The sequence below is a fragment of the Sphaerodactylus townsendi genome, linkage group LG02, assembly GCF_021028975.2.
Source record: "Sphaerodactylus townsendi isolate TG3544 linkage group LG02, MPM_Stown_v2.3, whole genome shotgun sequence".
Lineage (NCBI taxonomy): Eukaryota > Metazoa > Chordata > Lepidosauria > Squamata > Sphaerodactylidae > Sphaerodactylus > Sphaerodactylus townsendi.
Window position 1 is genome coordinate 10,675,455 of NC_059426.1, and position 26,628 is coordinate 10,702,082.

Here is a 26,628-nt window from a genome sequence, read left to right on the forward strand (position 1 = left end):
GGGGATTGGACTTGATGACCCTCGTGGTCTCTTCCAACTCTATGATTCTATGATTCACTTGCCACTGTAACTATAGGACAGGGATTCACAACCTTTCTGAGCCTGTGGGCACCTTTTGATCTCTTACATAGGGTGGCAGGCACAGCCACAAAATGGTTGCCACAGGGGGCATAGGCAATCACAAAATGGTGGCTGCCGGAGCTGGAATCAGCCATTCAATGGCTGCTATGACCTACTTCCTGTCACACAATGAAGATCCTTTGGATGTGGTTGCAGCTTCCCCCGAAGCGACATTTGTAAAAATCTGCACAGCCAGCCAAATTTCCATTGGAAAATCAGAAACCTTGCTGGGAAAAAGCTCTCACCCGACCGCATGTTTCAAAAACTCTTGGTGGGCTACAGGAAAAGTGTCAGGCCCTTTCCACACAAACCTTTTAAAACTTTTTGAGGCAGGCAATGAAAGCGTTTAAAAGCGATTTTGGGGCCTAAACTTTTATTTCAAAAGGTCTTTACCTGCAGTGTGATGGCGCAGATTGCTTGCCTCTGTGTCATCCCCAAACTTTCTCCTAGTCACCATTTTATCACCTCGCTGCGCTCACTCTGGTCCCCCTCACCTGTTTATTTTCAGCATTTCTGTGTGTTTTTTTATTGGGAAGGGATGAAATCTTTGAAGCATCCATGATACGAGCTACAGAAAATTGCAGCAAGAAGTAATGAAACATTGATTCAACGAATAACTTTTAAAAAATAGGGAAACCCCTCACAGCAACCATGAATCGTTTCGAGGGGATGAGTATAGACAAACATTGTGGTAAAGGTGGGGGATTGAAACCTTTTAAGAAACATTTTAGGTGATTTGTGCAGAAAGGGCGTCAGTGGGAACCTTGGCGCCCACAGGCACAACATTGGGAATCCTTGCTACAGGATATTCAACTGCATGAGTTTTTCATTTATTCATAATATTTATATGAAGGATTATTTATATGGTACTAATCTTTTTTGTTGACACTGCTTAGAACAGGGGGATGGGAATTGTAGTTCCTGAACATCTGGAGAGCCGCAGGTTCCCTACCCCTGGCTTAGAAGGTGCGACCCTAAGGGGAATTAAAATATGCATTGATTGATTTAAATCAGGGGTCCTCAACAATGGTGGGATCCAAAAATTTTAGTAACAGGTTCCCATGGGGGTGGGATTCAAACAGTGGCGTAGCGCCAATGGGGCTGGGCAAGGCATGATGGGGGCGTGGCCAGGCATTCCGGGGGCGGGGCATTAATAATTTCTCTATTCCTGTAAAAAACTCTTATTGTAAAAAAAAGTTCCTAATTTCCAGCTGGTATCTTTTTGTCCATAATTTAAACTCATTATAGCAAGTCCTATCGTCTACTGCCAACAGAAACAACGACTTCTCCTCTAATTGACTGCCTGTCAAATACTTAATACTTTCAAATACTTAATTTTGTTTGTAGACATCAAAAGAAGGATACTTTCCTTAAACAAGGAACTTTACCATATTTCTAAAACATGTTTTTAAAACAGCCCAACAGGGAGAATTATCCAGTTTCTACCTTCGCTAACCAGCCACATAGGAAACAACAGGACTTGATGATTTTTGGACCCAATGGAATTTCTAACAGAAAAGCAGACCCAATTAGTAACCCCCTCTAGGCACACACAAATAATTAGTAACCCACTCTCGGGAACTGGTGAGAACCTGCTGGATCCCACCTCTGGTCCTCAACCTTTTTGAGCTGTGGGAACATTTGGAATTCTGGGTCACTAGGGGCGGAGTCAGCCCCAAAATGATTGGCACAGTTTAACTTCAGTACCACAGGACAGAGCCTTGTGCTGCCAAAGCAAATCTGCATAGCCAATCAAATTTCTAACAGTCAAATCAGAAGCCTTGATAGGCAAAAGCCCTTCCTGGACACCAGAAAAGGTGATGGCAAGCACCATGGTGCCCCCCAGGACCTCTGACTTAGGGGCTTTCCCCACTGACAGAGTTGAACTGGTTTCTACCTAGGTTCGCCTCAGTGAATCCCCACTGCCCCCGAGCTCAACATTGTTTTGTCTCAGTTCCTCCCCTCCCCTCAGAACTGCGACATCCTTGTCGCAGTTATGAACTACACTTTTCTGCCGGAACAAGGTCGATACCACTTCGAAGTGGGGAAGCATCGAAACGACACCTCATCCGTTCAACCAATCACGAGCCACTTTTGTGGCATGCGCAGAACGGGAGAGTCGTGGCGGGCAGAAAGCGCATGTAGCTGTAAACTGTAAAAACTGTAAAAAAAAAAGAGAGCACTCCTGTTTCCCGTCGTAACACAAGTGCCAATCACGATCGAGGAGTGAAACAGGCACCCAGATGATCCCACCCACTTAGCTCGGTTCCAGGGGGCCAACTCAGTTGCTGTGGGGACAGCTTGGAATCGCCCTCCACTGAAGGGAACCGAGTTGACCTTAGCCCCCTTCTGTAGTGGGAAAAGCCTCTTAAATGGGCTGAAAAGGGTGTAACTCTGTATGGGATGGCTCCATAAATCTGATTTTCTTCAACGAAGAATCAGATCATGTGCCTTGAGACCATTCTAGGGACTGTCAATGTCCCAGGGAGATTCCAGAGAAGATTTGACTTCAGGGTTTCCTCTCACAGTTTAGGTAAATGATAATCCAAAAGGATGTCCAAGGAGACTGGTTTCCCATTATGGACAGCAACTTAACATAGCCAAAGAGATCTACTCACGTATGCTATGAATTAAACTTCCCTGAATTCAATAGGACTTCCAAATAATCTTGAGGAGTGGGGTGGTAGATCCCAATCTTAGAAATGCTTAAGCAGAAAGACATGCTTACGTGTTAACATAAGGGTGGAAACAGACCATTCCTTTCCACACAATTGCCACTTGAAGATATAGTTGGGGTGTTGTGTGGTTTCTAGGCTGAATGGCCGTGTTCTAGTAGCATTTTCTCCTGAGGTTTCACCTGCATCTGTGGCTGGCATGTTCAGAAGATCTGAAGATTTGTTTAAAAAATCTGTGCTAGCCACAGATGCAGGCAAAACATCAGGAGAAAATGCTACTAGAACACGGCCATGCAGCCCAGAAAACACACAACACCCAGTGATTCCGGGCGTGAAAGCTTTTCACAATACATTGAAGATACAGTTGCTTGAAACAAATTCCTACAGTTACAAACATACTTTGGATTGTGAAGTGAATGCAGCCTATTGAATCAGAAGAGCTGAAATCTGACCTTTTCAAACATTACCTCTACTTTTTGAGAACAGTTACTGATTAAAGCATTCGAGTTTTACAAAGAATTACTGGTATGTTGAAGTCCAGTCAACCCAGTAACTACTCCAACAATTCCGACTGGCGCAGTGGGTTCTGTCATTTGTTTCGACTCCGATAAAACGATGTTTGCGCACAAATCCAGCCCCAATGATGAACGAGAGCAGCGTGAGTGGAGTTTTTTGCAGTTCCGGAGGCCCGGGCGGTATCGAACCAGTAACGGGGCTTCATTACGAGGCAATTGCAGTCCTGTGCAGTAGACATGCCAATTTGGGGGTCCTGAAGTGATGGCCGGTGACACTCTTGTGAAAATGAGCTGACAGTTCATTAAGACCCAAGTGAAGGAACTGTCATTCAAAAGACTGTGGTCTTCTATAACAGTTTCAAAATGTCTGCCGACAGAAAGTGGTAGAGATGGAAAGAAATTCCTGCAGCACCAGGTATAGCAGAGAAGCAGCGATAAAGTCATGGAGATTTCATATATAAGTGAGGTGTTTTTTTTACATTTGTACAGAGCTAATACTGGAGTTTTACAGAAGGAAATCCTCACCCAAAAAAATTGGACATGTTGAAAAACAATTTTTGGCACATTGACAGTTTCTTTTTTCGTAATACATTTTTGAACCGTATTCTTTGTAAAAAAAAGTTGATCGTATAATTATTTCAAATTTCTGTTCTTGCATCAGCACCTGCTGTCTAGAGGATCGAGACAAAATACCGTGCCTTCCAGAGTCAGTCCCATTTTGAACCCCTCCTGGAACAAGAGAAAGAAATGGTGAGGGAAAACAGATTATTGACATACATCCAATCAGTTCTGGGGAAAAAAAATGAGCTGAAGCTTCTGTATAAACTGTGTACTGGATCCTGGGGCAAATACTTATTGCCCATTCTCAACATAGCACATCTAATGAGAAAACTGAGATCCTTTTGGTCAAATTCACAGGCCTTAAGGCAGTGGTGGGATCCAAAAATTTTAGTAACAGGTTCCCATGGTGGTAGGATTCAAACTGTGGCGTAGCGCCAATGGGGCTGGGCGGGGCACGATGGGGGTGTGGCCGGGCATTCCGGGGTTGGGGCATTCCTGGGCGGGGCTGTGGCAAGGACGTAGCCGCTGCACCGGTCCTTGGGCAGGAAACGAATGCACGCAGGCGCAGGCTGCCACGCACGCCGGTGCACCTCCTGCTAGACTGCTTCAAGTTCTGCGCACTACTACTGAGAGGAGGGGCGTAACTAAGGCCAAAATCACGTGGCAAAATCACCAATTAGTAACCCCCTCTCGGCACACACAAATAATTAGTCACCTACTCTCGGGAACCTGTGAGAACCTGCTGGATCCCACCTTTGCCTTAAGGCCAGTGTTCATGCTTCTGAGGAGGGGAAGCCTAAGCTGCTTTGATCTCTAGGGACCTCTCAGTGTGGGATAAACTATGACATAGGTGTCAAACTCACAGCCCTCCAGATGTTATGGACTACAGTTCCCATCAACCCCTGCCAGCATGATGCTGGCCGCGAGTTTGATACCTGTGAACTATGAGGAACATTAAGAAGACCACGGAAGGCTAACTTGGGACAAATCATAGTGTTATGATGTTCACCCTTCAAATAAATCACATTGAAATATTTAAATGAGTAAATAATATATCATAGTTAAATATCCACATAATCCACACATGTATCACAATTAAGCATGTACCATTTATTTATGATGGAGGAAGGGCAGTTTGGTCTAGCCGGATCTCATCAGATGTTGGAAGCTAAGCAGCTGGAAGAGCAACCTCCAAGGAAGACTCTGCAGAGGAAGGTGATGGCAAACCACCTCTGCTTAATCACTTACCCAGTTTGAAAGCCATTGCTGGGTTTGCTGCGAGTTGGTGGCAACTTGATTACACTCTACACAGACATTACACTTTACACAGATTTCATTATGATGATTAATTAGTTAATGATGAAATGTGACTCACTAGATAGGCAGAGGTAGAGTCAAAATTCTGAAGGTCAAAGATGGATGCTTAGGTAGACTAAGGTGACCAGATTGTCACCTTTTAAAACCGGGACGGGTGCACATGCGGGACACAGGGCGGGAAAATGGGGAGTGCCCCAAAAGGCAGTGCGCTCCTGCAGCCGCGCTGCCGCTGCCGCACTGCCTTCTGGGGTGCTACCCTGTTTCCCGCCCTGTGACAGGGCGGGAACCGGGAGCACCCCAGAAGGCAAAATCGGGACAGTTCACTGCTGCTTAAGTGGAGGAGTGGGGCATCAGCCCCAGTTCTCCAGATTAGAGTCTAGTGCTCTTAATAACTATACGAGGCTAGCTCTCTGGTAATGTGTCAAAAGAAACAAAGTTCCACTTCCTGCCAATAAAAGCTGAGGTAAAATCCTCCTTTTCATGCTTTCTTCTTGAGTTTAAAATATGCAACTCATTTCCAAGTTGGCTTGCTGCCTTAGCAAGCTTTCACAAAGGCCTGTTCCATATGTGACATACTTTGGTGATGGAACTGCACGATAATAAGAGCAAGCGACCGATTTACAAAGCCACAGAGTGACTGAATGGGGCCTCTTGTGGCACTGTGGGAAATTCTAGGATTCGATCTCCATGGTTCTGCTCTGATGGATATGCCGTCTACTGCCTTCTACGCCAGAATAATCAGTGACCCAATTCTGTATACAGAACCATATACACAGCACTTGAGTTTTAGCCTACGCGTTTTGTATTCCGCTTTCCGAGCAATGTTCTGTTTATCTGAGCGCGATTCTTGTGACTTCCAATTTCCTCCCTGTTTTTAAGCTTCGGGATGTATTTCTCTCCACAGGACATGAATTTTCACGCAGAGCACCATCTGCATTCTAATTTGAAACAAAGATGTCCCACTGTAAAAAAAGGCACCTGTCATAATATTCTGGACAGTTCTCCAAAAAATAAAAAAATGCATTTTAATTCAGTGTTCACATCCATGCATGCGCACACACATACATCCACAAAACCATGATTAGCTAGGGTTAACAAGGTCATTTTACTTGCATGTTAATTTCCTTATAGGGCAAACAATTGTGTCTTGTGCAGTATTCATATTTGTTATATGGGCAATCTTCTTCCCTATCTGTGTTAGCTCTTTACTGAGTTTGTCATTTCTTAAAGAGGAAAGAATTCCCAGAGAACAGAGGGAGGTATATTTTGAAAGACTTGGCATCTCCCTGCTTCTGCAACTGATGAACTTAATGTGCTCGGGAAGAGCGGAAAGGAGCAGCAGTGGCGTAGTGGTTTAGAGCAGGTGCGTTCTAATCTGGAGGAACCGGGTTTGATTCCCCGCTCTGCCGCCTGAGCTGTGGAGGCTTATCTGGGGAATTCAGATTAGCCTGTGCACTCCCACACACACCAGCTGGGTGATCTTGGGCTAGTCACAGCTTTTCAGAGCTCTCTCAGCCCCACCCACCTTACAGGGTGTTTGTTGTGAGGGGAAGGGGCAAAGGGAGATTGTAAGCCCCTTTGAGGTCTCTCCCTACAGGGAGAGAAAGGGGATATAAATCCAATACTCCTCCCCTCTCCTCCCCTCCTCCCTCCTCCTCCTCTTCTTCTTCCTGTTCTATGCTTCACTATGTCCAGCAAACAACTTATTTGGCGGAAGAAGGCTGCTTCCACTTGCCATAATCTCCATCCTCCGAGTAAAAACTAAAAAAATTTGTTTGTGTCATCGTTCATATATTTTGCAAGGTTAGCAACCAAATTTAAAAGCTGTTGAGACTCCAGCATCGGAGTGCTTTATTATTTATGACAGACATGTCACTGAATGCTTGTCTTGTGGTGTAGTAGTTAAGAGTATGGGGACATTCTTATCTGGAGAACCGAATTTTGATTCCCTGCTCCTCCACATGCCTGGAGGACTCTTATCTGGTGAACTGGATTTGTTTCCTCGCTCCTTCACATGAACTCTGCTAGGTGGCCTTGGGCTAGTCGGAGTTCTTTGGAACTCTCTCCGCCACACCTGCCTCACAGGGTGTCTGTTGTCAGGTGAAGAAGAGAAAGGAGTTTGTAAGACCCTTTGAGGGGAAAAAAGTGGGGTATAAATCCCAACTCTTCTTGTTTATTTAAGCTGTACTGTTTTAACTGGTTGTAGTAGCTACATGATGTTCTTTTCTGTAAACTTTTCGGGGATCTTTTGGAGAGAAAAGTAATTCATGCGCACACACACAAAAGCCCAAATAAATAATCAGACATCTCCTTGATTGTGCTAATGTTAAATAGTGTAACATTATGTGGGTGGGCCAGAAACCTACCTCAACGAACTTTCTTTTGAATGGACAAATATAATTCTAGCAATAGGCATGCCAGGGACTACAGAACCCAGCTAAGAACACACAGTGGTTTTATCAGACTGCTTTTTTTTTGTTGGTTTACAGTAGACAAAGGAGTATTTTTAATACTTTTAATTGTGCGATATTCACCTTTCAATTTGGAATGAATTCAGAGGGTAGCCACACTGGTCTACAGTAGAACCTCAGAGACCAACAATATTTTCAGGGTACGAGCTACTGGACCAGAATCTTTAGACATAGGGCGATTCCGCACACAAATAAAATGGGTTCGACCCAGTTCCCTGAGAAGGGTACTGACCTAGGTCGAAGCCATTGTTGTTCCCCACTGCAACCAGCTTGATCCCAGCTCGGAGGGCGGAATCATACTGTGCCTCTTCGCCGCTCCGTTCCGATTGGCTACTGTTCTACGGCCATGTTCCGTCTATCCCCACACACGTTATAAAAAAAACTGCCACAGGAATGGAGGGATGAAGGTGGCATTTTTTGATTGGCCAGCTATACGCATGCCCGAAACACTCAGCTGTGATTGGCTGAATGGGGGACTCCTGGCACCAGAGATTCCACACTTTACTGGAATCGAGCTGAGTTCGAGCGTAGTTCCCTGAAAAAGCAGTTGTTGCCAACTGGAGTTGGAAATTTGACGGTTACACGGGGCAAAGCTGGTACAAAACCACGTCGATCCCAGTGGTTGTGCGGAGCACTTAGGTTGAATGCAGCTCGAACTTAGGTTGATAACGCAAGTGCGGAATCGACCATAGAGAATCAACGCTACTGGACCAGAACTCTCTAGACATAGATTTGAGACTAGAACGGCTCTTTTTAGACAACAGCACACTCCAGAAACTGTTGTTGCCAAGTTGACCTTCCAAAATAAGAGGTGCTTTATGGTGGGATGGGTGCCTTAGACACAGTTCGTTTTTGCTTTGATGCATCGATCAGAAATAGTGCTGAAACAACACATTCTTCTTTTCTGAAACAACACATTCGTCTCTCTCAACACATTCGTCTCTCTCAACACATTCTTCTCTCCATAATTCTTATAATTTTGAAGACTATGGAAACATTTTTTTTACTGAAAATGAAAAAAAATAGGACATGCACTACACAGGCAGGGTGTGCCTTTCATGCAATAATAGATCTTCTCCATCCATCCATGAAGCAGAAGCTCCATCCACGATGCTCAACCATAAAGACATCCATGAAATTCTTCTTGAAAAGTGTGTGGGAAGTATCTTGCAACTGGGGCACCCATACACCATTGGGTTTCAGTAGAGAATGAACACTTTATACCCAAGACAATCACTCTAAAGAAGGGAAGGTGGAGGATGTGGTGTTCTGCCAAACATAGAGGACCATCATTTATTTTTCCCCCTCAAGTCACGTCTGATTTTTGGCGAGCCCTGGTGGGGTTTTCAAGGCGAGAGATGTTCAGAGGTGGTTTGCCGTTGCCTGCCTCTGTGTCACAACTTTAGTGTTCCTTGGAGATTGCCCGTCCAAATATTAACCAGGGTTGACCCTGCTTAGCTTCTGAGCCTATCCAGATCAGGAAAGAGCTACTAATATATAGCTCCGTGGTGGCGAACCTTTGGCACTCCAGATGTTATGGACTACAATTCCCACCAGCCCCTGACAGCATGGTCAATTGGCCATGCTGGCAGGGGCTGATGGGAATTGCAGTCCATAACATCTGGAGTGCCAAAGGTTCACCACCACTGATATAGCTACTAATATATGAACAACGGCACAGTGACACAATAGCATCTCGCAGAAACGCTGTTGGCCTGAAATCATTAAAAACCCATATCCCTGCCTAGATTATATGCTTTAAAATGTGCGTGTAGCTTGTCACTGTGTACGGGTTTACATGACGTGATGAATTAATACAATCAATTAAAACAATACTGTCGAGAAAGAACCTGTTACCCCCCCCCCCTCCATTTTGAATCTGATGAAGAGAGAAAATAAAAGGGCGGGGTTGATAGTTTAAATGAACACTGGTGGAGAAAAGACAGATGCATAGAAACACTTTTGGTGAAGTAGAACAATATATTTTAAAATACTACAGTTTCAATTCAGCAGATTTTGCAGGAGATAAATTGAGATTCGTGGAAAATAATATACCAACCATCGCTGACGCTGCACTCCCAGGGAAGCAAAAAAATAGAAGATACATATGAATGTTAGATATAGATTGGTTAACATTATTACATCTCCTGGTCAATTACAATTTTCATATATAACTAAACTGAATATTAAACTCAAATGATATGAAAGTTATATTCAGCTAAGGCCGTTTCCGCATGGCAGCATGACCCGAAGACCCGCATGACCTGAAGACGCTGGGACCGTCCGCACGGACGGTCCCGGGAAGAGGTGGGCAGCCGGCGCCGCGGAGTGTTGAGTAATCTTCAAGATTTATTGGCGAAATCTGGATTCGGGCGTATCGCCGAGGCTTCCGGGGATTTCGGCCCTTCCGCGCCGCCTGCTCGGAAAGAGGGTAGAAAGCGGCGGTCCAGGCTCAGCCACGCGCCGGAGCCCAGATAGCCAGCCGGGCGGTGCGGGGCGCGCTGCTGCGCAGCTGCGCTCGCAGTGAATGGCAGCCTGGAGACGGCGTTTTTACCGCTCTCCAGGCCGCCATTTTCACTCGCGGCGGAAACGCCTAAGGCGTTTTCATATAGCATGACCCGAAGACCATATGACCTGAAGCTAGGACCGTCCCTTGCAGACTGGTCAGGGAAAAGTGGGCAACCGAGCGCCAGCGGAGTGCAGCACCATACGACCGGCACGATCCTGGACCTCGGTGTCGCCCGAGGCCTGGGGACCGCCCCTGGCCTCTTGGCGCCTGCTCGGCGGCGCCAGGGCAGGGCGTGTCCCCAGGCCTCCGGCAACGCGGTAAGGGACAAAGGTGAAGTCTTTAGCCGAGGCAAAAGTAACGCTACCGTTAAATTTCGGCAGCTGGCTTCCACCGGCATTATTCCCGAAACGCTTCTTAAGCGTTCTCGAGGAATCGCCCGAACCAGCACCCGGCGATAGCGAGAGGCGGCCTTCGACTGCCCTTCACAGCTATACGCCGATGCGAATAATGGCAGCCTGGAGGCGAAGCGTTTTACATTCTCCAGGCGTCATTTTCCCTTCCGTACTGACTTGACCTAAGATTCTTTTTCTGTCTTTTTTACTTTGTTTTAAAAAGATTGAAAAAAAACTTAGAGGCCAAAATATGCAGTACATTTTCCTCAAGTAACACTTTGTGCTGATCACAAGCTATCGGAATCGCACTTCTGACGAATACTGTTCACTATTTGTTCACTTACCTTTTGGTTTTTGTGTGATGCTAAAGGAATCATTTTGGAAGGGTTTTTACTCTATGAAGCTGGAACAATGTCTCAGAGGGGTTCTAAAGCTAGTACAGCCCCACCATTAAAATATCTGACGCAGCCACCTCCAGGGTTTTTGGTAGGACAGCAGAAAAATGTCCACCTCTTTCCCCAAGCTACACCCCCTTCCTCGATCTGGGCCAATGCTGACATGGGTTCCTGACCTTCTGTTCAGCACAAGCAGTGAGTGATGAGTGGGGAAAAACTGATGGAGGATATGGCAGTAGGACAGTGATGGCGAACCTTTTCGAGACTGAGTGCCCAAATTGCAACCCAAAAACCCACATTTATTGCAAAGTGCCAACACGGCAATTTAACCTGATTACTGAGGTTTTAGTTTAGAAAAATGGTTGGCTCCGAGGTGTGCGTTACTCGGGAGTAAGCTCGGTGGTAGTCGGTGGTAGTAAGCTTGGTGGTAGTCGGCTTTGAAGCAACTGTGCAACTCTTCCCACGGGTGAATCACGACCCTAGGAGGGTTTGCTCAAAAGCAAGCCCCATTGCCAGCAACCGAGCTTACTCCCAGGTAAAGGATTGCACTCTTTAGTTCTTCGTCCATGAAAATCAATTGAGGGTTTAGCAATTATGCTAGGGTTACCTACACTGCTTCCCCAAAACTAGGTCTTAGGTTTAATGCTAATAATTAAGGCCAGTGGCCCAGGCCAGCCTAGATGGGGGGGGGGGCAACTCTGTGCATGCCCACAGAGAGGGTTCTGAGTGCCACCTCTGGCACCCGTGCCATAGGTTCGCCATCACATTAGTAGGAGAAGATAAGGAAAAGTTTCTCAGCAGGAATGAAAAGAGGCTGTGAGGAATTATCAATAGCCAATTAGGAATGGGAACAGGGATGATGGACATAGGCATTGGTGGTGGGAAGACTTCTGAAGGAAGTAAATAGGGGCAAAAGGAGACACAGGAACAGGCAGGCTGGATATGAGAAAAAATGGCAGTGTATGTCAGGGTCCCAACATTTTTGAGGCTGCGAACACCTTTGGAATTTTGACATAGGGCGGTGGGCACAGTCACAAAATGGCTGCTGCAGGAGGTGAATCCAATCGTAAAATGGCTGCCACAAGAGGTGAAGCCACAAAATATCAATATTGTCAGACAAATGCTTAACAGGATGCATTTCAATCTACCCAGTGAGTCAGAAACCGTTCTGGGCAAGAGGCCCACATAGCCCTGGCCACTTTCTAAGAGGAGCTGGGGGGCTCCAGGAAATGTGCTGGTGGGTGACATGACATCCATGGGCACCACGTTGGGGATCCCTGGTATATATGTGTATGTTATGCACACAATGCCAACATGGGAGATTAAAATTTAATTAAGGGGATTTGCTAACATCCTGTTTGCAAGGAACTGATCAGTTCTTGCATAGCTTGAGCATCTGCTAGTATAGATATGCTAAACACAAGGATCCTACTGTTCTTACTGCAGTGAGCATGATCTGAATAGGATTATATTATTTTCATCATTTGAAAACCCTGCCCCTTAGTGTAAATAAGTATGAAGACGGAGTCACAGGCCTTAACAGCATAACATAAAACCATATAAACAAAAGAAACACAATAAGATAACATATACAATAAGATAAAACACAATTCCTTAAACAGAAATAAGACAGGCAAGTCTATTTTTGTGGCCCGACATGCAGAAACATTTGCCTTAATTTAATTGATAAATACAATTTCCAGTTCCAAAACTTTTATTGGCATAGTAAGATCATATCAAAACCACTACAAGTTAATAAATTAAAATTCACAATTGATAGAAGATCTAATTTTCATTGCTTTCATTAAAAATAAAACCACATCCAGAGTTCTCTGGTGATAAAAATCAAAAAGAAGCTTTTAGGCAATCACAGAATCTAAAGAAGGATGAAGGTGGTTTAAATATATCCCCAGGTGTTGCACTCAGACATCAGTATATAATTCACAGTCAAACAGAATGTGAACAACTATTCTGGGTCGGTTGGAGGAACAAGGACACAGTCTTTGATCTTGAGGAATCTGTGAATGTTGATCAGTTAGCATAGCTGTAGGTAAGATGTTAAGGCATGCCTGCATGAAGGCATGTTGCACTGGAGGATAAACTACAGAAGCAAGTATGTGGGAAGGGATCCGATTTCTGAAATTTTAAGACTCACTGTCAGCTCAGATCTGTGAACCTGGGACAATATGGATTGTTTATTGATGTCAAAGAACCTCTGTTTCAATAATCTGAGTGCTTGATTCCCATCTATATTTAGTAAAGAGTCCATTGGGAGAACAATTGATGGAATTTTCTTTCTTATAGGAGAATCCCAATTAGAATAGAATGTATCAGACAACATATCCCAAATCAGGGTGCCAGGATTGGCGTTAAGCCAAAATTTGATAGCGTATATCCAGATCTTGGTTTCTAGTAGATTTAGGCCTATTTCGTAACGTAATGTATAATAAGCCACGCAATTTGGGATCCCAAGTAAATGTTGAATAAATTGTGCCTGAAATGTTTCAAGTTTCTTGGCCCACAGCGGGACTCCAGCATTTCAGGTTTCTTGACCTGTAGTTTCTTGGTCCATATAGGGACCCCCTATAACAGATATGGAAGAACTTTAGATTTATATAATCTAATGGCTGCTGGGTAGTACTGACCAGCTTTGGAGAAAAAAAAATGACTAATCGCCATTGCATTAGAATTGGTTATACTAGTAGTTTAAGTTGTTATGTCCAGTTAAGGTTATATTGGAAGTAAATACCTAAATATCAGAAGTATTTAACTTGCTCAGTGTTGTTTCCCTTTGGCTTCCGCTTTGAAGGTTTCCAGGATTTGGCAAAACCCATGATCTTAGTCTTATCAACATTAATTGTTAAAAGGTTTTGGTCACAAAAATCCAAAAAAAGTTGAGAGTAGTTGGGTTAAGCCCACCTTCATTCACAATAGCAAGACTGTGTCGTCTGCATACAAAAGGAGAGGTACTGAAAAAAGATTTAAGGTAGGACAGTGAGCATTGATTCATCATAATTTAGGAGCAAGGTCATTTAGATAGAGGTTGAATAAATTTGGGATAAGCACATAGCCTTGTTTAACACCTTTATTAATTAGGATTCGTGATGTTAAATGGTGGTAAGTCGGTGGTAAGTCGGATGTAAAAGTTGGTATTTGAATGCAGTTTATGAATTTGTTCCAGAGTTCTCTGGAGATGGAATCAAAGGCATTCCTCAGGTTGATAAAAGCTGCATACAGTTTGCCATTTTGATGGTTGGAATACTTTTCTGCCAGATGGTTCAAGACAAGGCAATGTTCATACACCTACTGACCCTTCTTAAATCCAATCTGTTCATTACCCATGATAGGGATAGCCCATTCAGTTAATTTAGTTTGGAGATGCATGGCATATAGCTTCCTGGTCTGTAGTTGGCTAGGTCACATGGTTTACCTTTTTTATAAATGGGAATTATTGTTGAAGAAGTCCATGATTCTGGTAGTAGACCTGAAGAATCTATTTTCGTAAAAAGATTGGCCAAAATGGGAGCTCAGGTGTCTGAATATTTAATAAATAATTCAGAAAGAAGTCCATCTGGACCTGGGGGTTTCTGTGATTTAAGCTGGTTAAATAATTGCAAAATCTCTTCTGAAGATACTGGATGCCATTCAGGTACTGATGTCAGAATCTCATCCTCCTTGGCTAATGTAAATATAGGTGGATCATAAAAAATTCTCTCACAATGCTTAACCCATTTATCAGCTGAAATGGGTCAACTAGAGATTAAATAGGTTGAGATTAAAGGAGCCGAACTGGACGGAAATGTACATGATATGATCTGCCAAAGATTCACAGGATTCCTGTTAGACATTGCTTTAATTAACAACTCCCAATTCCTTTGGGGCCATTGGCACTTCTTCTTATCGATCACCATATAGAATCTTTTCTTCATTTGGTACTATTTATCCACTCGGGCCAGGGCCTTTTCAGCCTTGGCCTGCCTAGAAGGGAACACTCTTCCAGCTGTCCTGGACCCTGCTTGAGACCCAGGTGATTCCGTAGGGCCTGTGTAAGACTGAGGATTATTCCAATCGGGGCTTTGGACTGTCCAGCTGTTGACTAAGGTCCCCTTCTTGCACCCTCTGGTTTCGCTGAGTCCCTTGGCCATCTAGGGGACCCACTTTTGTTCTTGTTTCCTTGCTTGGGAGGAGTTTGAACAAGCTATTGCTGAGCATCATTTTTTATTGGCCTACCACTGTGCCTAAATTTTAAATTATTTTAATCTAATGGGGTTTTGTCTGTATATATACTATGTGTAATTGTGTAGTACACAGGCTGCACCAGATTCCTCTGTAGGAGATGCGGCAATTAGTGCCTCAATAAATAAACAGCCAAATAAATAAATAAATAAATAAATAAATAAATAAATAAAGTGGATCATTTGGTGGTGGTGGGCATTACAAAGTTTCATTATAGACAATCTGTGTCAAATCAGCTATTGGTGGTATATTTCTTGTTATACTTACTGGTGATTCTATTAGGTTGAGAGGTTTGATTTATGTATAACACTACTTTCTCATATAGTGTAATAGATTTAATAATCGAGTGATTGTTTATTATGGAATTAAACAGGGAGTTTAACAAACCAGTATGAAATACATTATTAAGAAGTTCCAGATGTGCTAACCATTCTGATGGCAAAGTGTTTCTGGATATATCACTCTTTATCTCCAGGATGTTATCTTGCCATTGGTTTGGATAGTTTTTTTAATAGATGGTCAAAGGTAAATGGTCACTTTCAGATCTACTAATTACCTTAAAACTATTTAGCTTAAAACAACTTGTTTCTTAAGGTACTAATTGCCTTCAGGTACTAATTACCTTCAGGTACTAATTACCTTAATTTTAAGGTACTAATTACCTTAAAACAACTTGATTTAGCTAAGTTGTTGGATACAACTGCTTAATTGATTACGCTTCTGCCCCTAGGTGATATGAATGCGAAAGATCCTGGATAATCTTCTGGGTGACGGCCATTCAAAATTAATTTATTGGTTGAGAGACAAAAATCCAATAATAACAAGCCCACTTTGTTAATGATAACCTAGGGTTAGGGAAAGAAGATGAACTGGAGCTGCTTTCCACGATATCAGCAGCATTAAATAACATTATGTTATCCTGCCCTATTCTGGTGTTGAAGTCCCCAATTAGTAAAATTTGATGGTTAGGCTGGAGACCCTCCACGTCATTCAAGTAATTGTTAAATTTAATCCAATTACTGGTGAGAACTGAAGTTTCAGGGCTGGAAGGTAAATTAATGTCTACAATGAGAAGGTTCAATTGATCCAAATTGCAGCAAAGTGCCTGCACCAAGGGTGGGCAGGATTCTAAAGGCATAATTTGTAGATTCAGATTTTGAGAGAATAGGATGCGCAGTTCAGATCTGTAGCGACCTTTCGAGCAGACACTTGTCGCTGGAAGGGTGTATGAAGTATAACCTTTCAAATATATTTTGGATGTCTCCTGTAAAAAAATTAAATGGAAATCGGACAAGAATACACATAAATCCGTATATCCCAGATGTCAATTCCAGCCAGCTATGTTCCAAGATAAATAGCTAAGGGCTGTTTTAGGTTTTGAGAGAATTAGTCAATCTATGGGATCAATTTTGTTGAGAGCTCCTATAGAATCAGTGTACACACTTCCATTCACCAGTGTTCAAGTGGGTAATCTGGATTCTAGATTCATTTTTATATTGGTTGAAACGTCCTTCTCTAAGGTGTCCTGTAGGATCAAACTGATGAAAACCAGTCCAAGTATGGTGTTATTAGACTGTGTATGATCGATGTTAAAAGTCTTTACTTCCGAAGGATCCTTAAAATTGATTGTGTGAATTATCGGTTGAGTTTGATTATTCAGTTCAGCAAGTTCCTGGGCCCAATTTTCCTCCAAAATCATTTGAGGAATAACTATGAAGATGTTTGGTGAAGCCTCTATCCATTTCTGTTTCAATAGGCTCTTCGGGTTGATGCTGAGACGATTGGGCAGGGTGCAGATTTATTTTACTGATATGAAGACATTGAGATATTTGATTTGTGTAATCATAGATCTATCAGTATTGTTTGATTCATATTGGTTTGTGTGGTGTCCTTCTGTTTCTCCAAGTCTGTTATATTTTTCTTTGCACAGAATGCTCTGGCTGGAACTGTTGAGGTCTCTCTGGGTTTAACATACTTATATCACTCAAAGGCATGAGAGACCTTTCCAATTGGTGTTTATTATCAACCAGCTCTTTAGTCAGTTGCTGTAATTTCCCATATGAATTTGAAGTCAAATTTGGGGATGATTTCACTTCTGTGGTTATTTGAGGGGTTAAAGTTGAATTACCGGTATGATTATTTGTTGGTGTTAATTTATGGACAGTTTATCTATCAATACTCAGGTCAACCATATATCATATTTATATAACCACGTTTCTCTCTTCCTCAGTAGGAGCGTAGGTACTTCTGGAGAGTTGAAGTGAAGTACAAGTACTTTATAATGACCTTCATTTGGCACTCTTGTAAATGAAAACAATTAGGTTTTAGCTAAGGAGAACTTTAATAGTTGGCTGAGTGCTAATCTGATGTTGCTAAGGTTTGACCATCTGTTGTTATTTGGTTAGGATTCTCCACAATAAGTAGATCTTCCTTCTGAAGGAGTAGCTCATAGTTGACCAACAAACATTTAAATGAGTGGCGATGTTGTTTAAGACATCAGAGTGAGAAAAATTTCCATTGTAGTTCATAGTTTCTCTGTCATTAGTACCTCTATCTTTGAATTCTTCGGTAAGATGTTTGTTTAGAAGGTCCAATTTGATACCAGTGTTTTTCAAATTGTCCACCAACATTTGTAATGTTTTGGATATTAAAAAGGTTTTTTCCGATAATAGTTCTAATGTTCATTGAGAAAGAAATGTTAGTGGTTTCTTTATTCACTGGTGAAGTAGCTTTATATGAAGCTCCCACATTTGAGACTTCCTCAGGAGTAAAACAACAGAGGCTCTTTCCCCACTTACGTTAAGCCCCGCGCTACTCTCTTAAAGTAGCGTGGGGTCCAGCTGCACTCTCCACTTCAGGGGCAGTGAGAACGCAGCTGCCCCGATGCTGCCTCTCTCGTGCCCCCTCAGCCCACGTAATTCCTGGTGCCTTTTCAAATGGCGCCTTTTGATGACTCCACGCAGAGCGCAGGGTCGTGGGGAAGCCGGGGCGCGCGCCAGGAATTGCGCACGCTGGGAATTGCGCGCAGCAACCCTCGGACGAAGGTAAGTGGGGAAAGGGCCAGAATCCTCTATTGCAATTTCCTCCTGAATATTTGCTAATTTGGGAGACTGGTCCTCATCCAGCAACGCAAATCTGTTGGAAAGCTCTAGGTCAGTTAAAAGTTCAAACATTTCAGCCCTTCTCTCCGTATGGTTGCCATCGCAAAATGTATCTATTTCAATCTGCTTACTTTGTTTCTCGTCTTGGGTGGTTGGGGAGGATAACCTCCGCTTCCTAGAACCCATGCTATTATTTTAAGTGTGAATTTGCTGGTTGCAGTCAAATTCTCAGCTGAAACTATTGTGGAAAGCACAGTTTGACTTGAGCTGAAAAAGATTGTATAATTGCTTATCTAATCAGTACAAAAGACCAGGAAGACGAGCGCCCTAATCACCGCCAGCTCCACCCGACTGCCATTTTTCCCCCTCCCACATTGACCTATTAATGTAGCAGGAATTTTGATAAATACATAAAAGAGGGAACCGTATATGTAACCAGTGGATTTATGTCTGCCAGAAGAAAACAGATACGATCCTCACCTGACCCCGAAAAATGTGGAATAGCTTGATTTATCAGACAGCATCATATAATGGGTATTTTAAAAAAATGCTCAGTGAAGTGTGAAGGAAATCCATGCTGTTCCTCCAGTGCGTGTGTCTGCAACCTGTGGCTCTCCAGATGCTCATGGACTGCAAACCCCATCAATTGGCCATGCTGGCAGGGGCTGATGGGATTTGTAGTCCATGAACATCTGGAGAGCCGCGGGTTGCAGACCTCTGCTTCAGAGGAAATGCACATAGTGATCTTAGGTCCACTTCCCTTCCACCGGATCTTGGAGAATAAGTGCGCTGACCAGCATGACATAAAAGCCTATAGGAAACCTGAGAGCCTGATATCTCACAGGCATTTGAAAAGCTGTTAACAACTAAATTCTCAGCCTCTCCTTCCTGTTGCACGGGCAACACCAAACATTTCACAGGCTGTGATTGCAGCACCCCGCTGTCGGGCCTAACTTCACTCTTCAAGAGTTCAGCGTTTACACAGCAATGGAAACAATGTTCTTGCAATGGTAAATATTGGATCACCTGCATCTCGTCTAGTTTGGACTGAATGTCTGGAGGGAAATCTCCGGCTCCGCAGATAAAAGGGTCAAATGGTTCTGCTCCAAAAAGGTCTCTCTCTAGAAAGAATTAAAAAAAACACAAAGTGAAAAGGTCAGCAGCATATGGGAAGCGGTGGTACAGAACTTCAGATTGAAATCACACTTCTTGGAACTTAAATGATGATTACTTTTTCTTTTTCTAGAGCCAGAAGTAGTATAAGGCACCTGTTAGTGGGGAGCAACGGAGGTTCACGCAGAGAAGAGCTACGTCACCCTTTTACTTCCGATATTCCTCACTTTTCCTGTATCCTTCCCACCACCCACTTGGGTTTTTTTAAAAAGCTGCTTTGAACTGAAAAGTGGCCGGCCCTCCTTTGGCTCAAATGCAGCCTACCCAAGAAAACACAGCGAAATCTGCGCTGCATGTGAACTTGGCCTAAAGTATAAAGATGGCTGAAAAGAATACACAACTAGAAGCAGGACTGCCAACTAGGGATGGGTGTTTCGTAAACCTGAAAGGCCTATTGTGGCGATCCCCCTCCCTCTCCTGTGGGTGGGGCTGACAAGCCATCCCACCGTCCCTTTCCGAGGTGCTGGTCTCCTCGTCAGTAGCCCCGGTCTTTGGGGTTCTCAATGTAGTCAGCTGCCTGAACCACAGGATTCCCACGGGGGAGGAGGGGAAGAAGCCCCCCTCTTTCCGCTGGAGGCACACCCTACTCTGGGCTGGGGTTCTCGGCCCCTCTTCTAGGGGTGCCGCCATCCCTTTCCCACGCGGGCGTAAATGGCCCCCTAACCAACTGTCGGTGGCCTGCCCCCGGGTGTTGTTAGAAAAGCTGTTGCCACTGTCTAATCTTATTTGCATCCCCTCTCTCTCATTCTGCAAATAGAACGGGGTCAGGTCCTTATTTAAAGCATTATGGGGGAGAAATTCCAACAGAACTCGCCCCCCAAATGCTTCTAATCAGCGACTTTTAAAATTCAACCTGAGTTTTCAGACGCTCCCTGCTTGCCTATGCGAACTCCAGCAAGCAGGAAGCATTCTATTCCCACCCCCTTTTGTCCACCATTATGGTGGATTCCCCAGGCTCTCTAATAGGTGGCCGCCATGTTGTGCCGGGAAGTGGGTGGGGGGGATTCTCAGGTGGGAGGGGATTGTCGGCTGCACAGTTCGCAGGGAAACACCATATTCCCTGTGCAAACTGTGCCATCTCCTCCCGCTGGGACCCCAGAGATCCCGACTGGCCCCTGCACCCGCTGTGCAAATGGCGGCACAGGCAACACAGGTTCATTTAATCCATTAGTGTAAGATACGCATGAAATACATGAATTCCATTTTCTTGCAATGTTCTCAGTGGCATGAGTGTTATAAGATACCCAATCTCCTGAACCGCTCTGATGTGCTCTTTTGTGAAACTGTTGCAAATTTTATACTGGAAATTAGCAGTTTTAACTGCATTTCTTAACCTTGTTTTGTTTTAAAATTTTGTCATGTTTTATATGCCAACAAAGTCTTGTGTGTTGTAGATTAATCCATTAGTGTTGCCTGTGCAGAATCAGCTTTTGTCTCTCCTGCTTGCTGCTGAATGGGTTTATGATACTTGGCTTATTTATGGTTTTATTTCTAAATAAATTAATTCTGTATGCCTCTCTGAGACAGCATTTATATGTCTCCCCACCTGTCTGCACAAGTGAACATTTGAAAAGAATCATGGAGCAGCCTCCCAGGTAACTAAGTACAAGCCAACCAAAACACTATGTACACCAGTTCTTTTTTATTTTCATCAGGTTATAGGGAAAGTGGAAATGCTTTAAGTGCCCTGGCTAGAGGCACTGGAAATAGAACTATACCATATTAGATCAGAGGTAGTTGGGAGAATCACAGGATGTGTTCAGGGAGCATTCTAAAATTTCTATTTGTAGAAAACTGGTAATGGGAAAGCTTTTATCAACTTTTTTTCACATTACTTTGCTTTTTCCTTCAACTGGAGTATCGTGTTCCTTGAAAAGTTATAGTGACAACCACTGTATTTCACTCGTTTATGCCTTCTCTCATATTACAGAGAATATTGCCTCCATAATCGCAGACTCCTCAATGCTCTCCTGCATCCCACATACATTTCCCATCACAATGTAACTCATTGTTTAATAATGTACACACTCAAAGAAGAATGTGAGGGTGATTGTTTGCAGATGCTCCTGAGACTGAATCAGTCTGTCTACTGTAAGCCTTTCCCAACCACAACAGTATCATAAGAGGCACCCATGGAGCAACATTTAACATGTGGTTACAATCAAATCAGGAGATCAGGGTTTCAAGTTGATGCAGCTTTTTCAAACTTTGTTTCCCATCATGTCTACCACAAGGGCCCTCGACTTTTTTTTCAGCCTATGGTAAGGTGACCAGATGGTCACTTTTGTGAACCGAGACGGGGGGTAGGGCGGGAAACGGCAGCGCCCCAGAAGGCCGTGCTCCTGCGGTCGCACGCGCGGGAGGCTGCCGCACTGCCTTGCGCCCCAGAAGGCAGTGCAGCAGCCTCCCAAAAATCGGGACAATTGAAATAACCCACGGGACGCGGGATAAATTGTTTGAAGGCGGGACTGTCCCGCCAAAAGCGGGACGTCTGGTCAGCATAACCTATGGGCACCTTTGGAATTCTCACGCAGGGTCATGGCCTCAATCACAAAATGGCTGCCACCGAAGGCAGAGTCACATTCGCAGTCAGAGAAAGTCCGATTTCAGTGAAGAGGGGAAACTTGAAGCAAATGTTGCCACCAAAAACAACATTATTTTAATTGGCACGGTCAACCAGATCTTCAGTGGGCAATCAGAAGCCATGCTGGGCATCAGTCCAACTCGCTCTCTGAAAAACTTGACACATATCAAGTGTCATTGGGCACCATAGGCCCCACGTTGGAGACCCCAGGTTTAAAATGATGACTGTACATTCTAAAATAACTATTACTGAATCTACAAATTGATGCAACTGTAGCATATTGTAATGGGAATGTAAATTCAGGGAACAGAGAGATCTGCTGACTGACATATTATGAATGCAAGATCTGCCAAAAAACAACAGTAATTGACATCTATACAACATGACTGGAGCATTCAAAACTATCGCTCTTTCCGCACCGCAACAGTGCGGGGGTGCGTCGGCGTAAAATACGGTCCCGGGAGGGCGGCAGGCGGCAGCACAGCCTTCGCACAGGCTGCGCCGTCCCTGAAAGCTTACCTCATCCCCTGGCCACAGGCTGGAGCGATGGCTCTAGAGTCGCAGGCCAGGGGGCGTGTCCCCTGGCCTCTGAGATGATCTGGAAGCCAGGAGAAGAGGTAAGCTTTCAGGGATGGCGCGGGGGACATGGCGCCTTCCAGTTGGAAGTCGCTGTTTCCAGAAATAGCGGCTTCGCACCACTGGGGGAGGGGGAGCGAGGGCGGTGCTGCTGCGATGCAGCAGTGCCCGCCATGCGAACAGCTCCCTAGGGACAGTGTTTTTGCCGTCCCTAGGGTGCTGTTTTTGGCCCATGTGGAAAGGGCCTACTATCGCAGCAGTCCTTAAAACAACCCTGTTAGTTGGACTAGTATTATTATCCTCACATTACATATATTTAGAGAAGGGGGTCAGAGGGGAACCCTGTGAGCTCCCAGCTGACAAGGGAGGTGGACCTAGAACTCCTGGACTTGGATTCAATTTGAGGGGTTATGTAATCAATCCTATCCTGATCTACTTGGAAGTAAGCCCAATTTTATTTAGCGGAGCTTAGAAAGTGTTCTTAAGATCACGTCTCATGTTTACTTTCCTAGTGGCATAAAATTATTCTCCAGAATAATCCGTGTCGGATAGTTTTTGTAGGTTTCTGATCCTGTTGTAAAAGCAATGGACCTGGTTCAGAACTACAATTTTTAAAGCAGCTCTACTTCGGCCTCTATTCTCGGGGCGGGGGAGGTGGGGGGAGGTTAATTTAAAGACCAGTCATGTAGTTCATTGGGTTGAGATTGTGGGATGTATTCATTCCCAAGCCTCTCTTGAACCAAAAAGTAACGTGATAACATTTCGAACGCTTAACAGTGTTCTGCTAGAAATGCCTTCTAGCAGAAAACTTGATCTCTAGGCCAATTGCAACCTTTGAGAAGGCTTCAACAGATGAGTCTTAGGGAAAAAAAGTAAAATAAAAGCAAGGAGTGAGTCTTCTCAGGAGATAGAACCAAGCCAATTTTAAAGCCCAACACATAAGATATAATTCATGGTTAGAGTGAAATTTCTGTGGGCTGCTAAAACAACGTTCAAACACAAAAACGTCCAGTCTTATTCAACTGGTTGGAATGTACATCAAAGAGTCACCTGATTTAAGGTGTGAATGCCTTCACTAATCGAAAGGTCCTTTTCCTTCTCATCGCTACACAACTAACCCTGCTTATTTCCTTTGAAGTTACACCATTTTCAACAATTTCCTTGTAGCAAAGTTTGCACCAATTTAACCAATCAGGTTCGGGGCTGGCTCCTCGAGGCAGGGAGTGGCCCAGTTTCTTTGGCTACAAGGCGCAGCATGGAGGAAAGGCAAGCCAGGATTATACACCTTCCGGAAACCTCAACAGTAACTACTCAAACAGAAGGGCAACGAGGATGATTGAGGGACTAGAGCACCTTCCTTATGAGGAGAGGCTGCAGCGTTTGGGACTCTTTAGTTTGGAGAGGAGACGTCTGAGGGGGGATAGGATTGAAGTCTATAAAATTATGCATGGGGTAGAAAATGTTGACAGAGAGACATTTTTCTCTCTTTCTCACAATACTAGAACCAGGGGGCATACATTGAAAATGCTGGGGGGAAGAATTAGGACTAATAAAAGGAAACACTTCTTCACGCAACGTGTGATTGGTGTTTGGAATATGCTGCCACAGGAGGTGGTGATGGCCACTAACCTGGATAGCTTTAAAAGGGGCTTGGACAGATTTATGGAGGAGAAGTCGATTTATGGCTACCAATCTTGATCCTCCTTGATCTGAGACTGCAAATGCTTTAGCAGACCAGGTGCTTGGGAGCAGCAGCAGCAGCAGAAAGCCATTGCTTTCACATCCTGCATGTGAGCTCCCAAAGGCACCTGGTGGGCCACTGTGAGTAGCAGAGTGCTGGACTAGATGGACTGATCCAGCTGGCTTGTTCTTATGTTCTTATGTTCTTATTACTATCCCTAGAGTGATGTTCAAATCACTTGGTATCTTCCTTTTGGTGGTGATGACGAAAAGTGCTGTTGAGCTGCAGCCAACTTATGGTGGCCCTTACAGTTTTCAACGTAAGAAACAACTAGAGGTTGCTTGCTGTTGCCTGCCTCTGCATAGAAACCCCAGCCTGCCTTGGTGGTCTCCCATCCAAGTTCTGAACGTAGCTGCTTAGCCTGAGCCATCCAAGTCAGGACAGTCTTAATCACAGACATTTGAATGAACAGGGGTGAAAATGTTAACACGTGAAACCTTAACATAGGGGTGGAATGTTAACATATTTCAGCAAGCTCTTGACTGCTACTACTTTTGGGATGCTTCCAATAGACCATTTGATGCAGAGCACAGTTATGACAGGGACTGAAATAATTATTCAGAGGCCCTTTCCACACTGCGGAAAGGGCGCTTCCCCACCAGCAGGAATTCTGCCGGTGGAGGGGTGGGGGCCGTTCGCACGAAAGTGTGCGAGCGGCCCCCAAAGAGGCCGGCGCAAGAGAGGTGGCTCCACACGGAGCCGCCTCTTCCCCGTCCCTCTCCCGCTCACCTCGTTGCCTCCGTTGCCCTGCTGGCCTCCTAAGACTCACCCACGCTGCCCTCCGACCTCCAGGGGTCGGAGGACAGCGAGGGAGGGTCTTAGGAGGCCAGCAAGCGGGCGGCACGCCAGTGAGTGGGAAACGGAGCGAGCATTCAGCGGTGCCGCTCGTACAGCACCGCCGGGAATGCGCTGTTTACCAAAAACCTCCCTCCAGGAGGGAGGTTTTTGGAGGCAGCCTGACGCCGCCCTGGGGGAGGGGAGACAGGTCGGTGCTGCTGCATTTTGGCAGTGCCGCCTGTGCGAACGGCTCCCCGGGGACGGTGTTTTTGCCGTCCCCAGGGCGTAGTTTATGACCCGTGCGGAAAGGGCCAGAGTGTCACATTCTCTCAATTGATAGGAAATGTGGGGCAATCACCTACTTTTTTCTTCTGCAGGGGAAAGAATTGTGAGAGGTAAGTCTGGCTCAAAGTCTGGAAGGAAACAGCTTCAGCGACATTAATGGCAGGTATGAAACATCCAACTGGAGACTCCCAATTCATGTTACAGTAATTTCTTTGACACGTGTCAACCAGTGTACATCGGTTAACAGCCAAAGGGAAGGGGTGAGGGGAGTACATAAAATTAAGATTTTTTAAAAAGAGAACACATGGTAATTAGCATAGAGAAGTTACAGCTCCAAGAAAATTCTCAATTTGGGTGAAACAGTTTGGTTTCTTGCTGCTTGAATTGGCCCCTACAACAACACATCAGATGGGCCGTGCGCGCGTGTGTGCACGGGGGGAGAATTCAATAATTGTTCAACATATGGTTTATCCCGAAGCTGCATTTGGCTTGGCATAAAGAAGAAGAAGAGTTTGGATTTATATCCCCCCTTTCTCTCCTGTAGGAGACTCAAAGGGGCTTACAATCTCCTTGCCCTTCCCCCCTCACAACAAACACCCTGTGAGGTAGGTGGGGCTGAGAGAGCTCTGAGAAGCTGTGACTAGCCCAAGCTCACCCAGCTGGCATGTGTGGGAGTGTACAGGCTAGTTTAAATTCCCCAGATAGGCCTCCACAGCTCAGGCGGCAGAGCTGGGAATCAAACCCGGTTCCTCCAGATTAGATACACAAGCTCTTAACCTCCTACGCCACTGCTGCTCCTTCCATAAAGATGGAAACAAACTGTCCTTGCTGTTTGGAAGAAGAAAACACCCACCGTAAGCAAAAGAGAAGGTCATGCGTTGCAAAACTTACTGATCTCTGTCGATCTACTGGGCACTGGCGGAGGCTCGGTGCCATTGCGAGAAGGAGCTGATGACTGGGGGGACATGGGAGAAAAGGGGACCATATCAAAGATGTCAGTGGAGGGTGATTTAGGTGTCACACTGCCTGCCTACAATAAGGACAATAAACATTAGGGTAATATTTCATATGGCAAAATCACAACAATGAGCTTGCTTTTTTTTTTGCATGCATGCAAAAGGTAACAGCGACAGCATCCAAGCACAGCGGCATGCCATGACAAAGAGCCCGTGCAGAGGAAAAAACAACATTCGCAGCCCC

At 44.6% G+C, this 26,628-nt stretch overlaps 1 protein-coding gene across 8 annotated transcripts in view; it reads right to left on the bottom strand.

Moving 5' to 3' along the window:
• Positions 1-2,493: 2,493 nt before the first annotated feature.
• GULP1 (GULP PTB domain containing engulfment adaptor 1) overlaps positions 2,494-26,628 on the bottom strand; it is a 256,298-nt gene continuing 232,163 nt past the window's right edge. For 6 of the 8 annotated variants that reach the window (XM_048484088.1, XM_048484087.1, XM_048484086.1 and 3 more), the window contains 3 exons: positions 26,320-26,458; positions 19,319-19,413; positions 2,494-4,039 (listed from right to left, as the gene is read on the bottom strand). In XM_048484088.1, coding sequence (XP_048340045.1) covers positions 3,968-4,039; positions 19,319-19,413; positions 26,320-26,458 — 306 coding nt within the window. In that variant the 3' untranslated portion in view covers positions 2,494-3,967. Of the gene's footprint in view, positions 4,040-9,718; positions 9,730-19,318; positions 19,414-26,319; positions 26,459-26,628 lie in introns of all 8 variants that reach the window. The other 2 variants (XM_048484082.1, XM_048484085.1) reach the window with 2 other exon arrangements.